Here is a 27,823-nt window from a genome sequence, read left to right as displayed (position 1 = left end):
GAGAGATGGAAATGTGAAGAACAAGTTTCCTTGCTCACCCATACAAAATCTGCAGGGCCAGGGGTTGATATTCAGAAGGAATATTGTCCCTTGCTAGAAAAGGACAGATGTGGGAAGAAAGAGCATCCTTTCTACTTTTCCTATACTCTGGAATCGTATGCTGAAACAGAACAGATTTTCAATTTCTGATGCCAGCATCAAACAGCTTGTCATTATCTGTTTTAGCTGCTTCCATTTTAGGTGAGTTTGGGCTCTCAGTTTGCTTTGTTTAGTTAATAGTTTTATTGTGTCTTAGTTTGTATCATAAATAACTTAAGAAAAATATCTCCCAGAACTGTGGTCAGAGAGCCTGTTTGACTCAGGAGTCCAGTATGTTTCCCTCCTACCTGATATGTATGATCTCCTCTGTGGGCCAGTGCTGGGAAAGGGCCATGACCCTATCTCTGCCCCCTTTTGGAGTGATTTGCACTCTTGAGAGGTTCAGGGAGGAAGCAGGAGAGACGACCCTAATGAAATTTGAAGCGCCCTGACTTTGTTATAGTTATAGTGTAATTGTTCCGGGGATTGCTTTTCACAACTGGATAGGAACATCTTGAGTGTGACCAGGGCCACTCCTTTCATTTAAGAGCTATTGCCAAGAACAGAAATCCTATAGCTAATCCAGTAACTTGCATACTGAGAAGGTTGCCTTGTGCCCAGAATACTCAAATACTTAATCTGTTGGAGTGCTTTTGTATAGTGTCAGTAGAAAGCCACAGAAGCCTCATTTTGTTGAGGACTGTCAGCTTTTTCTCCCCAAAGAGATATTCCTAAACCCTAGGGAATCCCTTCCCTTCAAAAAATGCTCAGATAAGCAGCATGGAGCAGTTAGCACTCCCAGCCTATCTGTTTTCAGAATGGCTGAGATGGGCACAATGGATACTTTCCAAATCCTGTCTAGAAGCCTTCGTGTACCCTGCATTAAGCTGGAACTGAAGACTGCAGCAAGGTCCTCCCTCTTGCTTCCGTGCTGAATTCTGCAGCAAATAGAAATTCTGCAGCAGCTTGAAATAAATGTGAAAATGAATAATGCAATCAATACAGTATTCTTTGTTGTATTTATTTTGATGTAAATTTCAGTTTATTTTATGTTGTCCTCAGATTTTCACTGAGCTGCAGATTTTTATTAACAATGCAAAACAGAATTGTAAAATTCGTTGGGGGATGCAGAGTATTAGTTTATGGAGGTTTGGAGTTCTGGGGCCCTGGAGGCATTTGAAGCTTTTTAAAGCTTCTCGCTCCTTCTCTTGGTTTCATATAAGCAGCTCGGTTGGCTGTAGCAGAAGGGGAGGAGAGCCTTAAGGCTGAAAGAATGGTGGCCAGCACACACAAGCTGTGCAACAGAGTGGTGTTTTGAACATAAATTCCATTCAGTGACTGACTGGGTGGGAGAACCTCTGCCAAGTGGCCTGGATAGTGATTATAAGTAATAGAAACCCTGAAGAGGACTCCAAATGTTGTCAGTCTGTGCTGGGTCTAAAATGTCTGCACTGTTAAGTATGAGTACATTAAAGGGGATATTTGGTTAAAAAATTTACTTTTCAAATGATGTGAAAACATAATGATACATCAGTCAGACTGAGTAAACTTTTCCTGTCTGTTCCCCAGTTAGTTCCATGGCAGCTCCAGCAAGTGTATCTATATGGTGTGTTTTGTTCTAGTTAAGAGTTCCAGATTCTTTGACTGCTGAGATTAGCAGATTTTTTTTATTGCAGTTCTTGTGTTCTGAATTGAGAAATATATTTTCCCTGGAGATAGATGACAGCCAGTGAAGGCTTGGCTAGATCCTTCTTTATGTATATGTGTGGGATTCTTCTGGGAGTACTCTGGATGAGGATGTATCTTTAACTCAACTCAGATTGGGAGATTGAGGAGGATTCAGGTTCAGCTGGAGGCCCTGGTAGGATTCAGGTTGACTATTTAAACATCTGGTGTTTTTTCATGTCACAATGCAAAAGGACAGTTGAGGGAAAGCAAGCAAGGTAGTTGGTTCTTAACGGCAAATTCCTTTATGCTTTACGATTGGGTCTGAAGACCAGATGAGTAGATAGCATAGGGGAGTAGTCATGGTTAATTAAGTGCACTTGTATAAAGCTGTATAGTTCATTGCAAGACTATGAAAAGTCAGTGCAAGAACTGATGAGGAAGCTTCCCTTTAAATCTCTTTCTTCATCCTGTAATTGTAGAACATTGAAAGGAGATGAGTTTACAGGTAAGTGGCACCTGGATTATTTTCTTCAGCACAGTAGCATCTGTATGTATGTAGGTAAGATTACGCAAAGTACATGAATAATTAATTTTTTTTTCTTGTTTAGTACCAAAATATGGTAATACCATAACTGTAGAAATGTAACACTGTAAACTGTGCTCAGTTGACCTTGAGCATTCTGGAGGCTTGAAGTGCGTGGAGGTGAGCCTTTCTCCACAAGCGGCTAAATGCTGCCTGAAAGTTATTTCCCCAATAGTAATTTTGGTTAGATGATTTGATATCATAACCTGTTGCAAGATAGTTTACTGAGTGGTAATCCTGCCGCACACTTTAGTTTTCAAACAAAGCGTGCTTGGAGACCTGTAAAATGATCATCCTCTAACTTTCCGGATGATACTCAGTGTGTGTGGGAAAGTAGTTAAAATGTTTACTGGGCAGATGGGAAGAAGCTGGAGGAAAGCATTGTCAGCTGATTTCTGGTGTCATGTCCTAAAGTTTGCTCTGAGCGAGCTACATAATGCAAGTGAAAGATGAGGTAGAGAGTTGTGGACTCTGTCAGAACAAACCAGGAGATTACATAGTTAGCTGCTTTCCATTCGAACGATTCATTTATAAATGAACAATAAATTGACTTGTAGGGCTGCATCAGCTGGGAAGACTGTTTTTATCTACTTGTGTGTTGCCATCGTTGAGGTCAACTAATCTTTTGAGGATTTGGTGGGAACCAGTTTGATGACTTTGCTTCTTTGTGTATCCTCTTTAGAATTGGTGCATCCAGGTGCAGCCAAGAAGCATAGTCACAGGACTTTAATATTTTTAAAATATTTACAACCAAGAGACCTTTCCCTCTACCGTCTTATTTTGTGCATTCAGAAAGCTTTCAATGCAATTTTGCACTTTTAATCTACAAGGTCAATAAGTGTTAGATAGTGAGCTGCTTGATAAAGCTGTGCTATCAAACCTAGAGGATGCTTGTGAAAAGTAACAGTTGTGGGTGGAGGGAAGTGACAGTAGTGCCACAAAGGTCAGTTTCAGAACAATTATAGTTACTATTCTGTGTATATAGAATAAATAAACTGTAATAAAGAGATTAAGTTTGCTGATAAAGTTGGAAGAAGCAGAAGGAAGAATGGGGAAGTGTTGATATAAAAAAGGATGGCTGGAAAAAAGAGTACTGTGGAAAGCAAGAGAATCATAGAATCATAGAATATCAGGGTTGGAAGGGACCCCAGAAGGTCATCTAGTCCAACCCCCTGCTCGAAGCAGGACCAATTCCCAGTTAAATCATCCCAGCCAGGGCTTTGTCAAGCCTGACCTTAAAAACCTCTAAGGAAGGAGATTCTACCACCTCCCTAGGTAACGCATTCCAGTATTTCACCACCCTCTTAGTGAAAAAGTTTTTCCTAATATCCAATCTAAACCTCCCCCACTGCAACTTGAGACCATTACTCCTCGTTCTGTCATCTGCTACCATTGAGAACAGTCTAGAGCCATCCTCTTTGGAACCCCCTTTCAGGTAGTTGAAAGCAGCTATCAAATCCCCCCTCATTCTTCTCTTCTGCAGGCTAAACAATCCCAGCTCCCTCAGCCTCTCCTCATAAGTCATGTGTTCCAGACCCCTAATCATTTTTGTTGCCCTTCGCTGGACTCTCTCCAATTTATCCACATCCTTCTTGAAGTGTGGGGCCCAAAACTGGACACAGTACTCCAGATGAGGCCTCACCAATGTCGAATAGAGGGGAACGATCACGTCCCTCGATCTGCTCGCTATGCCCCTACTTATACATCCCAAAATGCCATTGGCCTTCTTGGCAACAAGGGCACACTGCTGACTCATATCCAGCTTCTCGTCCACTGTCACCCCTAGGTCCTTTTCCGCAGAACTGCTGCCTAGCCATTCGGTCCCTAGTCTGTAGCGGTGCATTGTATTCTTCCATCCTAAGTGCAGGACTCTGCACTTATCCTTATTGAACCTCATCAGATTTCTTTTGGCCCAATCCTCCAATTTGTCTAGGTCCTTCTGTATCCTATCCCTCCCCTCCAGCGTATCTACCACTCCTCCCAGTTTAGTATCATCCGCAAATTTGCTGAGAGTGCAATCCACACCATCCTCCAGATCATTTATGAAGATATTGAACAAAACCGGCCCCAGGACCGACCCTTGGGGCACTCCACTTGATACCGGCTGCCAACTAGACATGGAGCCAGTGATCACTACCCGTTGAGCCCGACAATCTAGCCAGCTTTCTACCCACCTTATAGTGCATTCATCCAGCCCATACTTCCTTAACTTGCTGACAAGAATACTGTGGGAGACCGTGTCAAAAGCTTTGCTAAAGTCAAGAAACAGAAGGAAAAGTCTGCAGAACAACCTCTGTGCGTTATGCATAGCTCGGGTCAGTGCTTCTCTTTTGAAAACATGGAAAGTTGGCCCCCAAATAGGGGGAAAAATATAAGAGGTTTACAAATGTCTAAATAAATTATATGGGGTGGCACTGCAAATTCACCAAAAAGGAGTAGGAGGCAGACCTACCGTGGACAGGCTTTTTACATAGCTGGTTTTGATGTTCAGCTCTTCATGTGTTCTTCACTTCTGCCTTGTAATAAATTCTAAAGAACTTTGCTCACATTTAGAGTACAGCTAAAATTAGCAAAACAAGACCTTTAAACAAGAATGAAAGATTCAATATTTGTACATCTTGCTCTCTGGACAAGTTTGGAAAGCAGGGTTCACTCTTTAGCAGGTATTCTCAAATCAATGAGATTCTTCCTACAACCTTATTAAATGGCATGAGGATTCCATTCTGCAGATGTACCCCTGGAGAATTTCTGTCATTGAACAAGGGAAATAGTGGGAGAGTTGGTATTGGTATAGCAACAGTAGTATTTGTTATTCAGATGGCCCCAGTCCAGACAGTCAGTGATCTCTGCCACCACTACTGATGTATGGATATTATTTGAACATAATTTTTAAAATCTGGTTAACATCCATCTTAAACATATTTTATTAATATTGGGGGAAAAGTCCCCTCAGATTTGTTAAGCATTGCAAAATCCATGCTGACTAGTCATAATTTAATTATAACTGTCCAATTGTCGCCAGTGTCTTCCCAAAGATTCCTTTGGCTCCCAAGATTTAGTTAGTGTTCAGGATGTGAGCACAAGTGTGTTTAAAATTTGCCAGTGGGGAAATTGAACTGTAAGGAATCCCATTATTTGTACCAGACCAAAGGTTGGTTGCTCCATGGCTAATGCTTGGCAACCTCCAAACAGGTGACGCCTTTATGCTAACAATCTATTTGAAGATACACTCCTACAATAGCTGGCTGACAGTTGCGAGTATCTGAATTAGATCAGGAAAATTTTATTCATGCATTCAAGGATAGGCTAACTTGTCTTGTTTGATAATGGGATTTGGTTTCTGTAACACCAAAACACTAAAACCTTTGAACTTAGTGAGGTTCAGAAAAACCCCTCATAATAATTAACCTTCTCTTGCCTTTTTCAGGAATTCGTTGGCAAATATATCTAAGGTGCGTACTGTGGCTTCTGTAAGACTCTGTTCCTTATCCAAATTTCCTTATTTAAAGAACCATTGCATTAGTTCATTCATTGTACCCCGTCTCATACTGAAACAGTATCCAGAGAACACAGAGGAACCTGGTCCATATTTTTAGTTTTCTATTCTGTCTTTTACCATGGATCCATCTTTAGAGGCTGCTTCTCTTCATTTCTTTGCAGGGAATCTGGCGAATCCCCGTGGATGAAATCGACCGCCCGGGCAGCTTTGCATCTCATATGAACCGCTCCATTGTCTTGCTGCTGAATGTGCTGTCTCAGCTCAAGGATTACAACACCCTGCTGAAAGTCTCCTCCATGCTGCAGAGGACACCTGATCAGGGAAAGTGAGGCCATAAGTTTAGTCTTCATTTAACAAACCTTTTCTTTCCATTTTGAATATTCCCCCATCCCCCCATTTTTCTGTCTCTTTGGGAAAATACTTAACTGCTTTAAAAAATAAAAACAAAACCCTGATCTATAACACCATAAATTATATTTCTGTTGAAGGAAGAACATATTTCAAGAGAGTGAATTAATATGGTTCTGAGGAATTTTGACGATGCTTAAAAATGGTACTGAGGCCTATGACTCTAGGGGTCAGATTCTTATCCCTACTAGAGCTGCTTTACACTCCTCCAGCACAAAGCAGCCAGTGAGCTGGCTTACCTGACCTGAGGATTCCTCTTATATGAGGAGAATCATAGGTGTCATAGAGGCACCATAGTAGCATACACCGCCCCTTTCCTCACCTCTGACACAGGAGGCATGTTCAGGAGTTGAGGCTCAGGCACTCCTGTGTCCCTGCAATTTCTGAGTGACTGACTAGCCTCTAACTGGCTGATGGCAACTGCCACCATATAGGAGTTGATCTAATTACAGGAGTGATCTAATTTTAATTACATTAATTTTATTTGAACGAGTGTCATTTTAATGTCAGCTGCATATATAGGTAGAAAGGCCAGAATCTAAATATTGCAGGGTAAATTAAAAACACAGTAAAATTCCAGTTGGTTACTGAGAAGGAAATATGTACAGGATGAAGTTTTTAAGAAATTGAAATTAAGGTGGATGGCAACAGGCTGTAGTGGCTGGAAGCATTACACAGCTCACTGTGTGAGACCCTGTGAGTTTGCATATGGTGCAGTACATTCATGTATATGTGATCACATGTTCAGCAAAGTTGCAGCCAAAAATATGTTAATTTTTAGCATATCAAAAGTACTGGAGGACAGAAAGCTTTAAATTTATACCAGGCCAGTCCATGCTGTTTTCAAAATACAGCATAATCATTTACAGTTCTAAACTGAAGTTTAGAGTATTCTCAACTTATCTAAAATATGGTCCGCTTGTGCCAACCAGAGCAAGCTATAGCCATGTGAGGCGTCTGTAACTGAAAATATTGGGGTATATATAGCATGTACCAATTACATTTGATATTTTTTGTTTTACTAAAGAGGGTTTTTCTTTATGACTTTAACTTAATTCAAATAAACTGTCAGTTGTAATAAATCAGAAAATTGTCATCTATTCAGTAATCATTCATTTGAAAAAACAAAACAGAAAAAGGTTTGATTAGGTAAATACTATAAAAATACACATTACAGTTGGTGCATTTCTGACTAAATGTAGTTTCTGCATTTGTAGCCAGTTCTGGTTAGAAATAGTCAACTTTGAGGCTGAAATGCTGTTTTTCATTACCGTGGATGGGTGAAGCTGGTTGCTGAGAACACTTTCTCTAAAAACTGTTTCTTTTAAAGTGAAATACACAATTATGAATTGCAACTCAGTGAGGCTTCTGTGGCACTTAATGTAAATAATTAGGATTTAATGTAAATAATCAATAGGAATTATATGCGTTAATTCACTAGCTTTTTAACTCTAGAAATCTGGATTCAAAGGCAACTTGGAACACAAGTCAAAATAATCTACTGATCCTCCCTTTAGCCTCAAATGGACGCTTATCCATGTTCCAAAAACCACCTCACAATTCAGCATAATTGACATCCTCTGCTCAGGGGAAGTCCAGATTTTGACTAACAGAGTTGTTGTAGGCCAGAATTTGAGGGATATTGAAAGAGTTGTATGGGAAAATTTGTACACCATTTTCCCACATTTTTCACACCTATAGATAATAGTATCAGCGTCTTGCCAGTACAAATACCCCTCTCCACAAAGTGCCTCTCAAACTTGGGAGGGGTATGGGGGAAGTTTGAAGCAATTTAGTGTAGAAGTGTAAATTTTTGCTGGCTTTTTTTCCTGCAACATCTGTTCTAAATGGGTTTTATCTTTTTTAGAAAGTTTACATTTATTCTTGTTTTTAAAACCCTAGAACTTTTTGATGCTTAATTTGCTTTCTCATCTTCTCATTGTGGCATAGAAAGTACTTACGGGATGCAGATCGCCAAGTTCTTGCACAAAGAGCCTTTGTTCTCACAGTGAAAGTATTGGAGGACACACTTAACGAGCTGACAGAGGTAAGAAAGCATCTGTGCAACTGCCCAGAAAATTTCAGTGGTGCAGTACAGTTGTGGCCTATTGCTCAGTGCTGAAAACCAGAGACATTCATGAAGAGTGGGTATAATTCTGCTTTTCCTTAAACTTGTGGAAGTCGGAAATAACTGCTCTTACCCCCACGTAATTCCATTAGTGTGAAAACAATGCTAGTGAGCAGAATCTGGCCCAGGATCTTTCGTTAACATGACCTGAGGCTCTGCTAGCAGAATAAACCTAGACTCTGTAGGTCTGGATTTGTTTCTTTAATACTTTTTCTTCAGAGCCACATGCATGTTATGTTGGTATCATTCAGATTCCAGTCATGTTGTGAAACGAATAAAAGAATAGCCATATGTCTCATGTCTCTCTGAAAAAGAGCTAAGCGGCTGAATCAGTGAGCATCCAACATTCCATATTGTTTGCAAGTTAAATCAGTATCAGGGCTTGTCTGCATGGCAAGTTCTATGTGGCAAGCCAGGGTGCCAATCTACAGCACATCAGCTTTTCGGTGGTAATATCCCATGTGGACACTGACACAGTGCAATGAAAATCCTAGAGTAGAGCGCTCCAAGCTGCATTCCGGTTGCAATGTAGCAGTGTCCACAGTGATGTTACTGTGCAGCAAGCTAGTGTGCTGTAGATTCACATCCTGGCTTGTCATGCAGTAATTTGCTGTGTAGATAAGTCCTGGAACTTGGAAGCATATTAGGCAAACAAATCAAGGGAAGAGCTCTGGCCTAAGGATTTGTTTGGTTAAGAAGAGTACAAGCTCATAAACTTACTGAAAACAAGTTTGAAGGAGTTGGCCCTTTCATGTACTGCAGTTCTTCCATCTGGGTGTAGTAAGAATGCCAGCAATAGCAGGTTAGACCAGCTGTGGCCTGAAAGAGGGGAAGGTGTCCTCTGGTGACATTCCAAAGGCAGATTTCACTACAGCAAAGCTACGACATTCAAATGTTAGATCAGAGTCCATGATACTTTTCAAGCTTCTAACCATAAGAGAAGGTTATGTCTTAGAAACCAAAATGAAGATTATGAAATTGATGTTCGTGTTTAGGTGCCAAAAGAAATGTTGTGGTTGCAGTACGATGGGGGAAATTTCTAGCTATTCTAGACCCTGATTTTACCTAATCAAATATATGGCATAGACTGAAGCCACAAAAGGAAATGTAAGGTTAAAATAAACCTGCCATAGCAATTTTGATCCAGTTTGTGCTATTGGTTCAACTGTGATCTTTTCCTCAGAATATTATAACCAGTCTTAAAGCTAGTGACTTGAGTTAATTTTAACCGATTTTTTTTTAAAGGACTAAGCAAGAATGAATACTAAATAAACTCATTCTCTTTAGCACCAAAGACCGTAACACAACAATGGTCCTTATTGTCAGCCTTCGTGTTACCTGTAGTTAGCTTTTCAAACACTAAGCTGCTTCTGATTCAGTGTTAATTAAAAAGGATGCTCTTTTTTTAAGGTATCAGAAGATCAAGGTTCCAAATCTTGTAGCCTTGCAGTAGGAAAGATGACAACAGACGTCTCCAACAAAGCTAGTGCTGAAGAAGGGAAGGAGGTTCTTCCCAAAAAGCCAGGCTTCTCTGATGGAGCAGTATGTGGTACTGAGAATGGAGTAAAAGAAGTGACCCAGAGACAAACCCTCAATGCTATGGACACATTGGAACAAGAGGATAAGAATGACAAGGAGATGAAAGAGGGCCGCAGGCCTGGCTCAGTTGAGCCCATGGATTTTGATGGATATTCCAAAGACCCTGAAAAAATTGATTCTTCCTTTAAACATACTGAGCCAGATCGTGTTCAGTCTGGCAGGAACTCAAAGGACAAAACCCCTGAAAGCAGGACTGCAGAACTCTCCCTGGAGGAGTTAAGTATCAGCTCAAAACAGCAACAACAGCAGGCAGCTAAAGGAACAGTTCAGGCAGCACCTGTGGAGGAAGCTGTCCAGAGAGCAAACAGAAAGAGGAAGTTAATAGATGATGCAGAGTCTGGGAAAACTCTGTTACTGGATGCCTACCGGGTGTGGCAACAAGGTCAGAAGGTCATGGCCTATGACCTGGGCAGGATTGAGAAGATCATGTCAGAAACATACATGCTGATTAAACAGGCAAGTGATTTTACTATCAGTTCTACTTTCTCTGTAGATTTTGGGCAAACAGCTTCCTGTGTTACCTGAAGAAGAGCTCTGTGTCTCTCTCAAAAGCTTGTCTCTCTCATCAGTAGAAATTGGTCCAATAAAAGATATTACCTCACCCACCTTGTCTCTCTTTTACCATTGCCATTTTATGAATCAGGTGGCAGGGAGTGAATATTAATCAAAATATGTCGTCTATGTTAGGAACATAAATCCCTAATGCATCCTTACTTCGGAGCTCTTAATTTTTTGGAGTTGCATCATGTCCTATCTATAAGGTAAAGTATATTAAAACAACTGCTTTTTAACAAACATTTCTGATTTATGATCTTGCCAGAGAGGGTGCAAGGGGAACTTTTTTTTTTTTTTTTTTGCTTCCTTGGTCAGTAAGGTTCACTGATAGTAGATGCAGTTGGGTAATAGGGAGAGTGGGCCTTCAGCACTTCCCTGCTTAAAATTTTGCAATGGCTTTGTTAGCATAGAGTCTGAATCTGCCTATTGCACTGGTGACAGTTTAATCAGTCAGCTTAAACCAGAGAGCAACAGTGAACACCATATCCAACAAAATATAAAAGGCGCCACATATTTCAGATGGCCTCGTACCATCCCACCAAACTGCCTCTGGGCAAGGGGGCACTTTGCTACAGAGCCTCTTGCCAGAACAAGGGCATTGTTTGCAAGAAGCAAAGTCATACCCACACTGTGTTGGAACTCAAAGGACTGCTTCTGCTCCACTGAAATCAGTGATAGATTTCCTGCCAGTTACTAAATCATACTGGCTTCATCAAGTGTCCTTCTTTATTCAGGTGGATGAGGAAGTGGCCCTGGAACAGGCAGTCAAGTTCTGTCAGGTACATATGGGAGCCTCAACACAGAAACAGGTAAGCACTAAACCGTTCTTTCTTCCCTTTACCATCATCAACACTGTTATTTTATGGTCTGATAGTTTAGCAGACAAGTGTCTGTAAGCCACATAAGAAACATCTACTTCCTCTTAGCATTGTTTTTGAGGAACAGGTATAATTGGAGATCGGGGGAGGAGGCTTCACATTTTGAATGTTTAATCAAGTGTTTGTTGCTAAGGATAATTCAATTCTTATTTGTTTCTTAACCCTTGTCACATTTTCTTTTTCGTTGTCCATTGGCTGAAATGTATTTATCTAACCCTTTATACTCTTTCCCCTCATCAGTTTTTATGATATCAGTCATTACAAAGGCTGTTGCAGGATTATGATTACCTGTAATCTGTTGCACAATTGAGTTGAGCTGATCTAAGATGAGAGATGTAGGTAGCTAACAGTGGAAATCAGAGTGATTTCCATACCTTTACAATGACTCCTCTATCTAAATCTTCGCAACCTTTGGACCAGCAGCAACAGATCCGAACGTATTGCTACATGTAAAGGTCTCGTTTTTCATGGTCACCCAGCATCTCTGTGGTTTCTGGGTTTCTACTCCAAGCAACAGCTGTGGAACCTGAAGGGAGATGGTTATTTACCTGCCCTTGGAGAGAGACCTAAAGCCAGGAAGAAATAGCAAACGGGTCAGTAGGTGTGTCCTATGGTGATTCATATTGCTGGCAAACCATAGAGTTGACAAAACCACAGGATTTTATGGTTCCTCGCATCAGCACACATGGATTAAGAGCAGAAACAGTGACTCAAAGTCCAACTAGAGAAAGTAAAATACATCTTGGAAAAATCCCAGTGCGTTTACTCAATAGCCATTACTCAGCTGCCTTATACGTTCTTTCAAAATATAAAAATCTAGCTATATTGTAGATTGACAGCCCTCAAAAATGTATTTACAATAAAACCAAATTTGTTTGAAATATTTAGAGTCCAAGTTAGAAACTTTTTATTGCTTTAGTATGATATCAAGTGGTGGAGATATTTTAAAATTGTAAAACTAGATACAAAAAGTGCTGCTGGCTGAGATTTTCTGCACCAAAAATGTAGAACTGTGCATACATACTGAGCAAAATTCAGCCATGACTTAAATATAATATATTCATCATTCATAAGAACTCTAAAAAATGGATGAAAGTGGTAAAGTTGAGTATTTTGTATTAGTTTGGTACTTAATGGGGGGGGCAAAATGAGTATAATTTTACGCACCAAGGAGTCTGGAGCAGGAAAAGAACTAAGAAGAGGATGAAAGGTAAGCTGGAGGGCTGCTTTCTCCTACACTTTCCCATTTAGTTGCTTTTCTTGCTACAATCCACACACATCTCCTAGATCGGTAAGCTGCACTCATTTTCACATCTACTGAATACCTAATCAGTACAAGTTACATCACCTGTTTTGCAGTCTACTTAGACCACCTGTTAAAGTTGCTGATTTTGACCCAGAGACTTCCATTGTGGGTTCATCTACTTAGTCTCCTTACCTTTATGGCCAATTTTATGTGCGTGCTTGTATGTCACAAGCTATAAAGACAAATTCCCCTGTTCTAAATAACTTTGAGACCCCTAGTTGTTAATTTCTTTCATCTATTCCACCAGTTTTGCTTATGATGCTGCCAAGGTATGTGAAGTGTCAGACCTCTTGTATGTCAATCCCAGAATGGTCCCTTAGCATATATGCTAACTATTTTTGCTAAACTATCTGTTTGATCTTGTATTTAGCTGTGGCACTCTAAGTACCTTTCCCAGACCTGAGAAAGAGCTCTGTGTATCTCAAAAGCTTGCTCTCTCACCAACAGAAGTTGGTCCAGTAAAAGGTATTACCTCCCCTAATCCCAGAAAGTGTTATTGGGGTTGATTCTCAAGGTTTTAGTTTTCTTAGTGTTGATTTTCAGCCCGAGTAACATATGTCTGGAGATGGTTTGTTTTAGCTTGCATATCTTTGTGGGTATGGAACAGCAAGCTGATGTTATCTGCAAAGTCAAGGTCTTCTAGTTTCTGTGTGAAAGTCCGTTGCAAACCCCTGGGCTGTTTGTGGTTTTTCTCATGACCGAGTCTGTTACTAGTAGGAAAGTCATCTGTGACATAAGATGTACTTGTCTGATGCTGGTAGTTACCTTGAATGGCTTAGTCAGTTTGCTGCTATGTAATTCTTTGCATGTTCTATTTTCATAAAAGCTTTTGAAGAATAATCACAGATTTCTGGGAGATTCCATAGTGACGCAGCAATTTCCAGTAAACAGTTCTATCCACTGTGTCAAAGGCTTTTTAGAAATCTATGAAATTCATGTAGAGCAACGACTACAATTCGATCAACAGTTCTGTGATGATACGTGGGGTTACTGTTTGATCTTTGCATTACAGCCAGAATAACATCAAACTGCACTCTCTCTCAAGAAGGCCACAAAGCTGTCACAATAGGAATGGGGATAAAGGTCTTTCTGATGAATGAATGGCTAACATGAAGGCAGGAGGGCTTCTGTGTCATTCATTTAGGGCTCTCACTAATTCTGATTCCTCAAAATAAATGTTTTGCTGTCCTTGAGATGGGACTTTTCCTATAACTTAAGTAATTTCTTCTTAGCCCTAGGCAAGATAACCAGAAATTCGCTTCTAGAATTAGTGTTAATCTGTAAAAAAGAGAGGTCAGACACTAGAAGACAACTGAGCATACTGCACTTCTACAGTCACACCACTTGAGGATCTTTAAACCTTGGCTTCTATTCAATTTTTTTTAATTAATCATTCCTTAGATGTAAAGTGCCATAACCTAAATTAGAAAAATGAAGACCTGAAGCATTAGGATTACAGCAGCACTCATTAATTAAAATCCCTTTTCTTGTCTTGATAGAAGTTTGCCCTCTTCTGCTTGGTAGTTGTATTAGAAACACACCTTTTATTGTGCAGGTGCACTTGTAAAGTTAGCATGTCAAACAGTGCCTCCGAGTACAATTGGTTTAAGGGCTTAGACCATTTGTCTTCACCTAGACCAACTTAATTTTTTTTTTCAGTATGGGAGTTTTGGTGAAGATACTGGTTTAATCTTTTATGCTGTAAGAATTCTTCCCATTCTGCTGATACACAATACTCCCTAAAAGTATATAATCTTAGAAGTGATAGTAGTGGATTTTCATTATTGGCATTATTAGCATTTATTAAAACAATTTTGTTATATTCACAAATGAACTCTTTCCTTCTCCTAGAAATATAAGCAGACAAGAGAAGTAGGAGCAAATAGTCCAGTGGGCTAAATGTTACACTTCTCATATAGTTACAAGGATGCTACATTTTATGTTCTATATCCAAGTTGTTAATGGTGTATTTTGCAATGCAGCTTCATATAAGAACCAATTTGACAAGCTCTTGAGAACTAATTTGATTTCTTGAAGGAAGGAGGTAGAAAGAGGTGCAAGAGTCTCTCTTGATTTGATTTTTAGTGGAAGATCTTGGTCTCCATATTGACCCCATCAGGTAGCCAGTAACATTTTCCTGTTAAAACTACACAAATGACTACAAATAGTGCAAGTGGCAATACAGTGGGGACTTTTTCTCTTCCCATATAATCTACTCTTTAACTTGTTTCTTTATAAAGAAATCTGGGATCAGAAGGCAAATCATGTCTTTATTTTTCCTTTAAAACAAATAATTTTATAGTCATCACACTGATTTGTGACCTGGATTGTAAAACTAATATGCTGAGTAGTGAATTTCTTAAAACAAACCATGCTTTTGTTCAGAGTACATTGATTTAAATCATGATTTAAATCACCAAGTGGAAAGCCTTGATTTAAATCGTAAATTTTAATCAACTTTTCCATTTGTACTTCAGTTATTTTCTAAAGAAAGGTGCACACTCGGTTGTTATAACCATTAAAATATGTTGATTTACAACTAAACAGGGCATTTACACTAGATGTGATACATCTTTTTGGTGTCTACAAACCAAATATAAGAAATTATATAGGTCAGAATATAAGAATATATACTATATATATAATACCAGAATATAAGAAATTATATAGGTCAGTATTTTCAGATTCTTATTAACTGTACATTTTTAGTGTGTTAGAAAATGGTGAATGATATATTGCTTATTTACAAGCTTCTTGTTTGTGATTTGTGTGAAGCCTCATTGGGATGGTAACTGGAATTTAATTAATCACATAAAATGGCATATCAAATTTATCTTTATTAAACAAAACAACCTTAAATGTTTTGAATACATAAACTTCTCTTATCAAAACATGTTTCACATTTACAGCTAAATGATTTATTAAACTGAGGGACTAATTGTAGTCAGTGAATTTAACTGATTATTTCAGATCAGCCTGGGAAAATATTCAAATATACCTAAGTGAAAGTGACTGGAGTTTATGTTGCTAGTTTTGCCTAGCTCTTGAAATGAGACAATCTCTTAAATTAGACTGTCCTGTTATGCTATATTTATTAAGCTTGACCTCAAAAGTTAGATGTTTTTTCCTTAATTCTTTCTTTATATAGAAAAGCAGCCTTTAACTCAAAGTTTTATAGAGGCTCACGGATTCAGCATATTTATTTTTATTTAAATGTTTTAAAAGATTATAATATGTTTTGTAAAACAGGTTTAATTTTAAAAAGAGAAACTTATAATTTAAATGACAAAATTTAAAAAATCTGATGTAAATAAAACATTTTTTTATTTTTCTTTCAAAAACAGTTGATTTTTATCCATCCTGCTATTGTTCCATACTGGAAATAACTTGCCGCTAAGTAGAGTTTTGAGAAGATTAGCATGACTAACTGAGTTATATAAGGAGAGTGATCACTTTAGATAAGCTATTACCAGCAGGAGAGTGGGGTGGGAGGAGGTATTGTTTCATGGTCTCTGTGTATATAATGTCTTCTGCAGTTTCCACAGTATGCATCCGATGAAGTGAGCTGTAGCTCACGAAAGCTAATGCTCAAATAAATTGGTTAGTCTCTAAGGTGCTACAAGTACTCCTTTTCTTTTTGCAAATACAGACTAACACGGCTGTTACTCTGAAACCTGAGTTATATTAGTTTTAGGATGCTAAGATTCTGGGAATGTGATTACTTTGCCACCAGATCCTCTAGCGAGGTCATTCATTATTCAGTCATGTAGCTAAAGTTTGAGATGGGAGAATGTCAAGGTTCCTCCCCCACTCTGAACTCTAGGGTACAGATGTGGGGACCTGCATGAAAAACCTCCTAAGCTTATCTTTACCAGCTTAGGTCAAAACTTCCCCAAGGTACAAAATATTCCACCCGTCGTCCTTGGATTGGCCGCTACCACCACCAAACTAATACTGGTTACTGGGGAAGAGCTGTTTGGACGCGTCTTTCCCCCCAAAATACTTCCCAAAACCTTGCACCCCACTTCCTGGACAAGGTTTGGTAAAAAGCCTCACCAATTTGCCTAGGTGACTACAGACCCAGACCCTTGGATCTTAAGAACAATGAACAATCCTCCCAACACTTGCACCCCCCCTTTCCTGGGAAATGTTGGATAAAAAGCCTCACCAATTTGCATAGGTGACCACAGACCCAAACCTTTGGATCTGAGAACAATGAAAAAGCATTCAGTTTCTTACAAGAAGACTTTTAATAAAAATAGAAGTAAATAGAAATAAAGAAATCCCCCCTGTAAAATCAGGATGGTAGATATCTTACAGGGTAATTAGATTCAAAAACATAGAGAACCCCTCTAGGCAAAACCTTAAGTTACAAAAAAGATACACAGACAGAAATAGTTATTCTATTCAGCACAATTCTTTTCTCAGCCATTTTAAAGAAATCATAATCTAACACATACCTAGCTAGATTACTTACTAAAAGTTCTAAGACTCCATTCCTGGTCTATCCCCGGCAGAAACCCGCATATAGACAGACACACAGACCCTTTGTTTCTCTCCCTCCTCCCAGCTTTTGAAAGTATCTTGTCTCCTCATTGGTCATTTTGGTCAGGTGCCAGCGAGGTTACCTTTAGCTTCTTAACCCTTTACAGGTGAGAGGAGCTTTCCCCTGGCCAGGAGGGATTTCAAAGGGGTTTACCCTTCCCTTTATATTTATGACAGAGAACAACAAATTTAGTCTTGAAAACAACTATTAGAGCAGATTTGATATCCGAGTACACTGGAACAAAACTGGTTCTCCTAATAAGTCATTTCTAATAAAACTTTACTTTCTAATTTAACATATGCCTTTCTTCAAAGCCTTCTAGGAACTCCCTTTTGGGAAGGTGGAAATCTAAATTTTAGAGATTACTCAACCCTGTAGTCTGTTTGACTCTCTTCTGCTGGGGATATGATCTTGAGTAGCATGGAGATAACATATTATTGCTAGTACAAAGCCATGAATTAATATGCAGGCACTAGAATATTTACTCTAAGGGACATCTGTCTGGTTCCAATAGAGTGAATCCTGCTTTATCTCAAACCAGCAAATATTCACCTCCTGTAAACAAATGGTGCTATTGTGTAAAACAGCAGGAGCCCAAGGAGAGAGGGCTATGTTACTGGAGGGTTTGGATGGGAAAATAGACTTACAAGGTTTGTGATTTTTCTGTTTTTATCAGTTTTTAACAAGCCAATATCTTGGTTTTTTCCTTTTATGACCACAGGTAGCACAGATTTTATGGTCTATGATGACCAGTTAAAATAATGTTTTTGGATGGATTCCATGTGGTGGTGGCAAAAATCATGGCTCTGCAATATATAACCTATTATCTGTTAACAAGAGCTTTGCAAGCTTTCTCCTTGAGCCAGTCTCAAAATCAAATCAGTCACTCAAATTGTACTATCAATGGATTTACAATTGGTAAATCGTCATGTTAGAGTTTATATTCAAAGTGGCTTTTTAAGTTTTGCTTGGAACAGAAGAAATTGTCGTGCAGGGGCAAAGCAGAATGTGAACTGAAATGGTAGGTTTGTAAACATTTTTTTCTTCAGGGAGAAAACTGATGAGAGGATATTGTTTGATCTGGTTTGGATGTCCAGATTTTCTTTTCATATTCCCACATTTTTACGTTGTTGATCTGTAAAAGAAACTGTTAAAAGCCCTTTCTCGGGGGTGGGGAGAAATAAGTGAAACATTAAATAATTAGAAAATAAGCATCTCTTGTTCTGCCTCATATGGTTCCCCCCCCTCCTTTGTTCTGCCCACTTGCTGCTAATTTTCATCTCCTCATTTTCTTTTCTTTCTGCACATCAAGACGTCAGAGACTGCTTATGGAGCTGAAAGTGTTTTTCCTGAGTTGTCTATAGATTTTATTTAATGCAGCAGAGAGACAACAAGAAAAAGGGAAAGAAGAAGGTGGGAAAAGGGGGACAAAAAGACAAGTTTTTTAGATCTCACTCCTACCAAAGAGTGACCATTTTGTTCACTGTTGCATTCACCAGTTACCATGGCATCCCCCTCTCACTTTATACTGGAGGTGTTCTCTCAGCGTAATTAACAGCTCTCCTCTCTCAGCCTGCAGCTGAAAACAATTGTTTAAATGAACAAGAAGGAAAGAAAAAAACCACTTTTTTCCTTTTTAATTTATTAATATTTTTCACCTTACCATTTTACCTCTCTTGATCTGATAATTCTGTTTGCATATCAGAGCGTCGTTGGAATATGTAGTAGGCCGCCTACTCAGAATGGGAGACCACATCTTTGAATGCATGCATTACATGAAGGAGTTGGCTCGGCTGGAATACAATTCAGATGACTGTGTGTATGTTATAATTTGCCCTTTACAAAATGTTAGTTATAGAGTTTCAGGCCACAAAGGACAACTAGATCATCTAGTCTGACCTTCTGTATATCCCAGGCCACCAGCACCCACACACTAAACCCAAGTTGGGGGGCCATGTTGAAGTTGATATATGGTTCTTCAAGATATGGAGTACAGTACCATATTATGGGCATCACTGCTAGTTCTAAAGGTACATTGGAAAAAGCTTAGACAGAAGTCTTGTGTCAAATATCACTTTTTATCACTTGTTGTCTCAACACTGAAGTGCCCTACAGAAAAACTGCAAGGAATTTTTTACTGAGCTTATACTCCAGGAGAAGGTTATTCCTCTATCTCTACTGCTTTCTTCCCTTTAAGGCTAGGTCAGTAACTGCTTTTCTGCCTCTTCTGTGCCTTTATATTTTCTTCCTGTATAAGAAGGGTTTCTCCATAGATCCTCCAGTTCCCATGAGGCCTAAGGATTTTTTTTGAAGAGGAGGGGGTTAACGCCTCTAGAGTCCAAAGAAAGTATAGAAAAGAAAGAAAAGAGTAATCTGTTGATGGCTATAGAAGCATAGAAAGAGTCTTAGACACCTAGCTACATATAGCCCAAAAAGAGATCTCACCATCTGCATAGCCATATACCTTTATTTATTCAGTTAGGTTTCAGCCTGATCCCATACCAAAGGGCACCTTTGCTTTAAAGCTCTTTTGATATATGTATAAAAACACAAAGAACATAGGATATGACCAAAGCAGATATACTTCTTTCTATTATACATCATTTGATCACCAGTCATGTGACCAGTACAGCATAAAAGCCTCAGGCTTTGCTGGTTCTGTCTATATGCTGTGGTAGAGATGAGGCGAAAGCAGAGTTCCTGCATACTCTTCTCTTTAACAGGTGAGGACCTACAGGAAATCCCAGCCCCTAGTGGGGAAACTAGAGGTTTTCCACCAAAATGATCGGAGGGGGAATGAGAGGAGAGATAATTTTCCTCCTTCTGTACCAGTTCCTCATAGACACCAGTTCCCTCTGAAACTTGCTACCTTTATCATGGAAAAAAGCATGAAGCCTCTTCACGTTGTAAAACACATTTACATTAATTTTAAAGGCAGTGAGAATGGGAAAGTTTACATCCTGCCATGGATTGGGAGAGAATAGTCAGAGCTTTGACTCTATGTACCACAACAAAGTACAGTAGAACATTCTCCTCATAGAAGCCACATCAAACATTGTTATGCAGACAAAACTACACAGGGTCGTTTCAGGGGACAAGACAAGATGTCACATTTATTATAATAACACAATTTGATTTATGACCAATAACTAATATCTAATACCTATGTACGTGTGCACACACACACATTATATATATATATATATATATATATATATGTTCTGCAGCTGCTGTATAGTTACCAGTCCTGAATGTAGCTTGAGTTCATGGCTTGGGTTCGTAGCTTGTGGCGGCTAACTGGCCAGGAAAGCTGGGCACAAGGAAGGGCTGGGTCTCTCTTGGGCATGCACGAATGCCCTTGCATGTTGGCAGCAGAATGTTACCCTCCAAAGTCTTCCATCTCATCCATACTTTTTTATAGGCTTTAGTTTGAATCCAGAGTTTATAGGTCTTGCTGTGTCACGCTGTGTCTGGGTTCAGTGTGATTGATCACCCGTCAGTTGCAGACATGACTTTCAGCCTAGGACCTGGCTTTGATGTTTCTTCAATTGTATTTTTGTTCTTTTCTTTTTAGGGTGGACTCTTCTTGCTTTGTCAGGGCTGTTGTCTGCATCTTCAGCCGTTGGTGTTTACGCTTTATTTCATCAGGACAGGCTGGGGCTGGAGGTTGATTCCATCATCCATACATACCTCATTCACACATCTAAACTAAACTAATAAGGTCACAGCAGGGTTTGCAAAAATGAAGGTTGCAGCAAGCTTTTACAAAATGTAGTGAGCATTTTAAAATGGAGTTTGGGACAAGTTAAAATGGAGTTTGAGTTACAATATAGACAAGTATATGAATGACAAAAAGTGAGCAGAAGTTACAATGTTGAAACAATGTAAGTTTCAGCAATTTAAGCAGCAATTGGATTGAAAGTGAAACTCAGTTAGCCAGTTATTGGGGTAACCAGTTTATGAATGAATGTTATTTCATTCATAAAACTTTGCTTATGAAGTTATATTAATAAAGTGAACAATTAAAAACAATGTCATTGATCAGTTCTACAACATGGGTAGAAGCTTGACACTAATTCTCAGTTTTCTACTGAAGATGAATGCGGAGGGGAGGAAATAATCAAGCCCCAGAAAGACATGGAATGCATTCATCCACGCAGAACATCATACCCCCTCCTGATTTAAAAAAAAATGTGCTGTAGAAAACTGGTCCTCCTTCTGGTGCCCTTCTCAGTGTCTTGTCTTTACCGTGCCTGGTTATGATCAGCAGTATGATCATAGATAGAATAGATAGGTATGCATTAGTTCTGATGCACTTAAGTCAGTTTCTCTACTATGTATCTTCCGGGTCTGTTTCTCACGCAAAGTGTAATAGTCCTGTGTTTTTGCTGCTAGGCAATCACCTGCATGACATTAAAATACATGTGGCCCCATAGACCTTGACAAGTATTACTGCTAGTGGGATCATGCACACCTGCTTTGCATGTAAGTTGGCATCAGTGGCTGATATAGAAGTGTCACAACTCTTGTCTTCACACTAAAAACTAAATATTTTCAAAAGAGGTAATCCTTCACACCGATTATAATTCTTCCTCAGTTATTTTTGATACTATTCCAGCTTCCTTGACTTCAATAAAATGTCATATAAATTTCAGCCTCTCTCAAGAGGGCAACAGTGGAATTGCAGTGGGGGAAGGATATAGTGATAAGGCCAGGATTCTTTTCTGTGTACTGTGGGAGATTTTTTGTTTTAGGACAGTCTCCTTACCCCCACTTTCACCATCAAAGAAAGTTATCAAGGTTATGTTCACCTGCTAACATCTCTGTTTCATTGGAGAAGGGGATCTGATTTTCTCTATCTCGAGAATCACTAAGACAGCCCTTCACCAGTTTACATTTGGAAAGTTTTCTTAACAGCCATTAAGATGAGAAAATTCTTTCAAGTAAAACCTTAAATCACATTGAAACTAATGGAGCTATCAGATTAGTACCAGTACAGGATAATGCCATGTGCTGATGCATTATTACCCCTACTTTGCACACATGCACGTTAATGAGCAATGGGTGAACCTCAGGGAGGGTAGCACCTAGCCTGGCCTGCCCTTTCTGCCTGAGGCCCCTCCTCGCCCGCTGAAGGCCAGAGTGGGCCCCCAGCCCCAGACCTCCCGAGTGCCAGGAAGGCGGCGTGCCCCCTCCCAGAGCACCAGGCAGGCAGCACGGCCCCCACCCAGCCGCGGAGCTCCAGGCAGCGCCCTTCCTGCCCCAACCCTGGAGCTCAGGACAGCTTCCAGTGCCCCAGAGCGCCAGGTGGAGTCCTTAGCCCCAGGATGGCCCCCATTAGCCCCAGCCTGGGGCCCTGGACACGGGGGAAGAGCCCCCTGCAGCACAGTGCCGGGAAGCAGGAGTGGGCCTGGGGGCAGAGCCATGCAGGGCTGTTTGGGGGGGCTCTGCCCTCCCCAGCCTTTAATACTCACTGCCCATGTGCACATATCTACTAAAGTTCAGATTTATTACAAAAAACTATTGCCCTGTAAAGTAACCAATCGTTGGATGGAATACCTAAATCCTTTCCAATTCGCACACCCATAGTTTCCATTATACACTAACAATTGGAATCTTGGTTTTGTTCATGCCCAAGCACTCTGTCAGCTTCAGTCAGGACAGTGGCTGCAATATTTAAGTGAAACATATGTTGCACAGTGCTGGCCACGTACACATGAAATATGTTTTTGTTTATGCCACCATTGGATGCCAACATCCTCCTTAGAATGCAACCCTGGCAGTCTTAGGCTGCCAAGGAAAAGTATTAGACAGACCTTGAAATTTTACATGAACGAACAACTTGAAAAACACTGGGCCAAATATATTCCTGTTGACTTCAGATTTAGTAGGTATGAATTTGGCCTTTTATACATGCATGGATTATGTCAGTCAAAGCTCTGTCCCCGCCCTACACACCCATTCATCTGCAATTAAAAACCTTACTATATTCAGCTTTCACAGTGGTTTCCTTCAAGCTCCAATTAAGTGTTATATGGGAATCTGACAGTGACTCCTCTTTCATGTACCTTTCTCTTTCTGTTTCTTCTTGCCTCACCATCTGTTTTCTCCTTTACCTCTTGTATGTCCCCAAATCTTGCCTTTTCCTTCTCTCTGACCTTTCTATTCATGCACTCCTTTTCCCACCAGTCATATAAGCTGCGTGTCTCCTACAATCCATTTACTAATTTAGTCCCTACCTGTCCTCTTTTTTTGTCACTCCTCCATTCTCATTCCTCTCTCTGTGCTCACTACCTATATAAATGTAAGGGTTTTTTTATTACTAATAGTGTGCCTGGATTTTTTAATATTTGGATAACTTTGACTGTCAATAGCATCTTCAGTTGTCTATACTAGTTTCAGAATTTAGGACATTATGTATGCAGGAAATTTGTCTTCTGTGTACAGAATCTCATAAATTAGGTGCGTTATGAGTTTTTACATCCTCTAAACCATCAGAAACTGGACATTGCTAGAGGCACAATAGATCTTATCTGATCCAGTATGGCAATTATGACGTAAAAACAGCTTTTTTAAAATTAATTGGCAGTGAGATTTTAACCATATCCATTAAATACTGCGACTGATTAAATATACGCACTAATAACACAGAAGTGACTTTAGAAGTTATACTACACGAAGTATAAATAGGTCCAAGAGCGCTCTCCAGTATTGAATTTTAAATGTATTAAATATTACAGATATTCTGGTACAAATTCACTCCAGATTCTGTCAGTGGAGTTCAACCCCTGCTTCTCACACCATTGTAGCAAATCTGTAGACACCTAGGACACCATGGTCCCTTAGAACATTGGTAGCAAAGATAGAACTTTGATCTTCTTGCTCCAAAGGCACAGGCCCTACTGCATGAACTGGGCATAAATCTCCTTTTACTTTAGTGGTTTAGGGCCTATGAGACTGACAGGTGAGCAGCTTGGAGTCTGTCTAGCCAGTTCATTACCACTTAATCTGAATTAATGAAGATTATTAAGAACACAAAGGTAGTCTGTAGCATTAAAGACCAGAATATCTATTGGTATGGAATGTGGGAGGGGTTTTATTTTATTTGAGCTGTCTTTCCCTTCCTTGGTGAATTTAAATCACACTTCCACCTCTTGGTTACGTAACTAGTAGCAATGCTTCAGATTCTTAGTTGTGCCCTTGGGACGAGAGCCCAGCTGTTAGTATTGATATTTTATCCTCCATATTAAGGTCCAAAGGCAAGAGTGCTTCCAGATCAGTCATTTCAAGCATTATTCACTCGCTGCCACAATTGATAATCACTTAGAATAAGCACATTTTTATTATTTTACAAATATAAATACTCTCTTATCTCCTCGTTTCTTTTGTTCTCTTTCATAGCCTTACATACAGTATTTTCTTTTAATAATTTGGGGTTTTGAAGCTCAATTCTTCCCAAAGCACTAACTATCTGCTAGATTAAACCCAGAGTTTGCCAGCAATTCTTTCTAATTGAAAGAGCTTCTTTCTATTCATAGGAGTTTGGAACATTCCTGAATTTCATCCTGTTTAATAATAAAGTTCCGCTGAGTATATTATGCTTAAGGAGCTTTCTATACAAAGCAGCTCAATTAGAGCACTATAACTGTGAATATGAATAAGTACTCCAGGTGGTGCTTTGATAAATGAACTGTAAAGTATGGAAGATAAATACTCACCTGGGGGAAAGATTTTATTATTATGTTTAGTATATATGTGCACAAGAGAGATGCTATTTTTTTGCATTATGCAAGTGACCACAATACTTGCAGTTTCCATTCAATAAGGTTACACATATGAGCTCAGTAGGCCATATTTTCTCACCATCTTTCCTTTTTTTAATGTAGTCCATAGGGGAAACGCCAACAACCCCAAAGCATATAAAGGACAATAAAGAGAGCTTCTTTCCAGCAACACTGCCTCCTACACCAGTAAATCCAGACACTGTGACTTCTGAAAACCTCCTAAAACTGAACGACCTTCATTCCAAACCCAAGCCAGCATCCTCTTCCTCCTCTTCCTCTTCCTCCGCATCTTCTTCAGTGCCCCCACCGCACACACCACACAAGGACATCGAGCCACACCAACGCCAGAGTGCAGAGACTGCTCCCAGCATGTCTTACATTGCGCATGGTAAGTCTGCACCTAACAAAATGTCTTGACAGTCTCTAGTTGACTTGCCCAAGGGCACATAGTAAGTAAGTCAGAATTCTGCCACAAGTTATATTTTTTAATCGCTAGACCATATGCAAAAGAACACAAGAGGCCACACAAACTGAGATTTGTCTCTGGTTCTGAAAGGGACATATATATTACTGGAACTGATCGAAGAGTTGTCCTCAGTGTACATGTAAAATATAAAAGTGCTATAGCTTATTGAAAAGGAGGGTTTCTAACTCTGCTGTGGTATAAAATAGATATTTATTTTTTCAATAGTTGACTTAAAGAAATAGTGGTGGTTTAAAATTGCTTAGAAGTTTGAAAAGTTAGACATAATACCAGTGGAGATGGATTAGTCGGCAATGTGTATGTGAAGTAGTCAAAGGGGCATGATTAATGTAACTTATTATATGGGTATCACTGCCACGTGTTTGTGTGTATGTGTGTGTAGAAATCCCAAACTTGTACAGTAGTGTACTAATAACTTTTTTGTAGGGTAGCATCATCTTTATGCCACAGAGAAACTATTTTATAAGATATATTCATCAGATATGCTATTGATATAAATATTTCTGCTCTGGAAAATGGAGGGTTGACTTAGTTACAATGAGCCATGGTAACTACAGAATGATAGTTGTATGAGGCAGAATAAACAGTGGCTGAGAGGACTGGAATGTTAGAATTACAATATTTGTAGCCCTAATGTAGTTAGATGAGGACACAGGGTGCAGATAAGAAGGTCAAAGATGCAAAATACATACAGTTTAGAGTCCCTGGTTGGCATGAGAACATGACTTATTTGGGACCATTTTATATAGTTGGTCCTAGACAGACAACCAAGATCAGAGAATTTAATGAGTCTTATCACCCTTGCATTTTTGGTCACAGGCCAGCCACAGCGTGGCCAGTAGGCAAAGGGAGTGTGATGGGCTCGCACCCTCAGTATTACTAACCTCCACAGAGGGCATGAAGTAAGGCTGAACCAGCCCAAGCCTGCTCTGTACTGGCCAGCAGAGCCTAGTTGTGCTCATGTGTGGAAGCGTAATGATGCACCCACTTAAAAGATGGCAGAATTCTTGCTGAAGTGTACGCTACGGAGCTCCAGGAGGAATTCTGTCTGAACCAACCACAATTCTTCCTGTGGCTTCTGTTAACAGCCTAGCCCCTTCCAGCTATACAGACACCCAATGTGGGACTGTGCCTTAAAGGCATAATCTGGCCCTGAAGGTTTGTGACTTTTATATGAAATATATACAGTGCAACCTCAATGATCCAAAATTATCATCTGAAACAAGATCATGTCATTTGATGTCTGTTAATTATATTGAAAATTCCCACAATTATTCAAAATTCTTTAGTCCTCTCTTGCACTCAGATAATCAAAATTGTAGTTAATCAAAAAACTGTAGAGCAGGGTTGAACAAACTTTTTGGCCGGAGGGCCACATCGGGGAATAGAAATTGTACGGTGGGCCATGAATGCTCACAAAATTGGGGTTAGGGTGTGGGAGGGGGGGAGGGCTCTGATTGGGGGTGTGTGCTCTGGGGTGGGGCTGGGGGATGAGAGGTTTGGGGTGTAGGACGATGCTCTGGGCTGGGATGTAGGGGTTTGGAGAGCAGGAGGGGTATCAGGACTGGGGCAGGGGGTTGGAGCGTGGGCAGAGGCTCAGGGGTTCAGGCTCCAAGTGACACTTACCTCAAGCGGCTCCCGGAAGCAGTGGCATGTCCCTTCTCCAGCTCCTACGTGTGGAGCGGCCCCCGACCCTGCTAGAGCGCCGGAGTGGGGCCATGCAGCTGCTTCCAGGAGCTCATGATGGGGCTCCCAACCCTGCGCCCCAGAGTGGGGCCAAGCCCCAGCGCCCTAGCTGAAGTGCCAGAGTGGGGCCATGCCGCATGGTGTGGCCCCTGACCCGGTGCCGCGGCTGGAGCGCCGGAACCCACTCCCCAGCGGGAACTGATGAGCTGGCTTAAAAGGTTCGCCGGCCAAGTTTGCCCACCCTATTGTAGAGTATGAATGTTTCACAAATGAATATTTACATTATGGGCATAATGGTCAAAAGTGCCTAAATTCTTTTTTTAGAAGTGACTTGGCCCCTGTATATCTAAAGAAAATAATCAAACTATTTTCAGATAATATTAAAAGCCAGAGAGAAATCTACACAAGCCTGGTATGTTTACTGTTAAGAATGAAACCTCATATATCCATCCAGGCATTGTAGAATGGAGCAAATCAGAATAGTGTTAAGGTAGTGCCAAGCTATTGGAGGCATCATCATCAATACTTTATGAGCTAGTCTCAAACTGGTTTGTTTGAAACAAATTTTGCTTTGTGACTGAGTATCTTTGTATAGTTTATGCGCACATACCTACTGTACAT

General features: G+C 40.0%; 1 protein-coding gene across 4 annotated transcripts in view; it reads left to right on the top strand.

Moving 5' to 3' along the window:
* CABIN1 (calcineurin binding protein 1) overlaps nucleotides 1-27,823 on the top strand; it is a 206,308-nt gene that overhangs the window by 159,030 nt on the left and 19,455 nt on the right. For all 4 annotated transcript variants that reach the window (XM_073312662.2, XM_073312664.2, XM_073312663.2 and 1 more), the window contains exons 31-35: nucleotides 5,990-6,153; nucleotides 8,187-8,283; nucleotides 9,775-10,419; nucleotides 11,253-11,327; nucleotides 25,135-25,420. In XM_073312662.2, coding sequence (XP_073168763.2) covers nucleotides 5,990-6,153; nucleotides 8,187-8,283; nucleotides 9,775-10,419; nucleotides 11,253-11,327; nucleotides 25,135-25,420 — 1,267 coding nt within the window. The remainder of the gene's footprint in view (nucleotides 1-5,989; nucleotides 6,154-8,186; nucleotides 8,284-9,774; nucleotides 10,420-11,252; nucleotides 11,328-25,134; nucleotides 25,421-27,823) is intronic.

Source organism: Lepidochelys kempii, chromosome 15, assembly GCF_965140285.1.
Source record: "Lepidochelys kempii isolate rLepKem1 chromosome 15, rLepKem1.hap1, whole genome shotgun sequence".
Taxonomy (NCBI): Eukaryota; Metazoa; Chordata; order Testudines; family Cheloniidae; genus Lepidochelys; species Lepidochelys kempii.
Note: the sequence above shows the minus strand (reverse complement) of the source record. Positions and strands in the feature narration are given on the sequence as shown.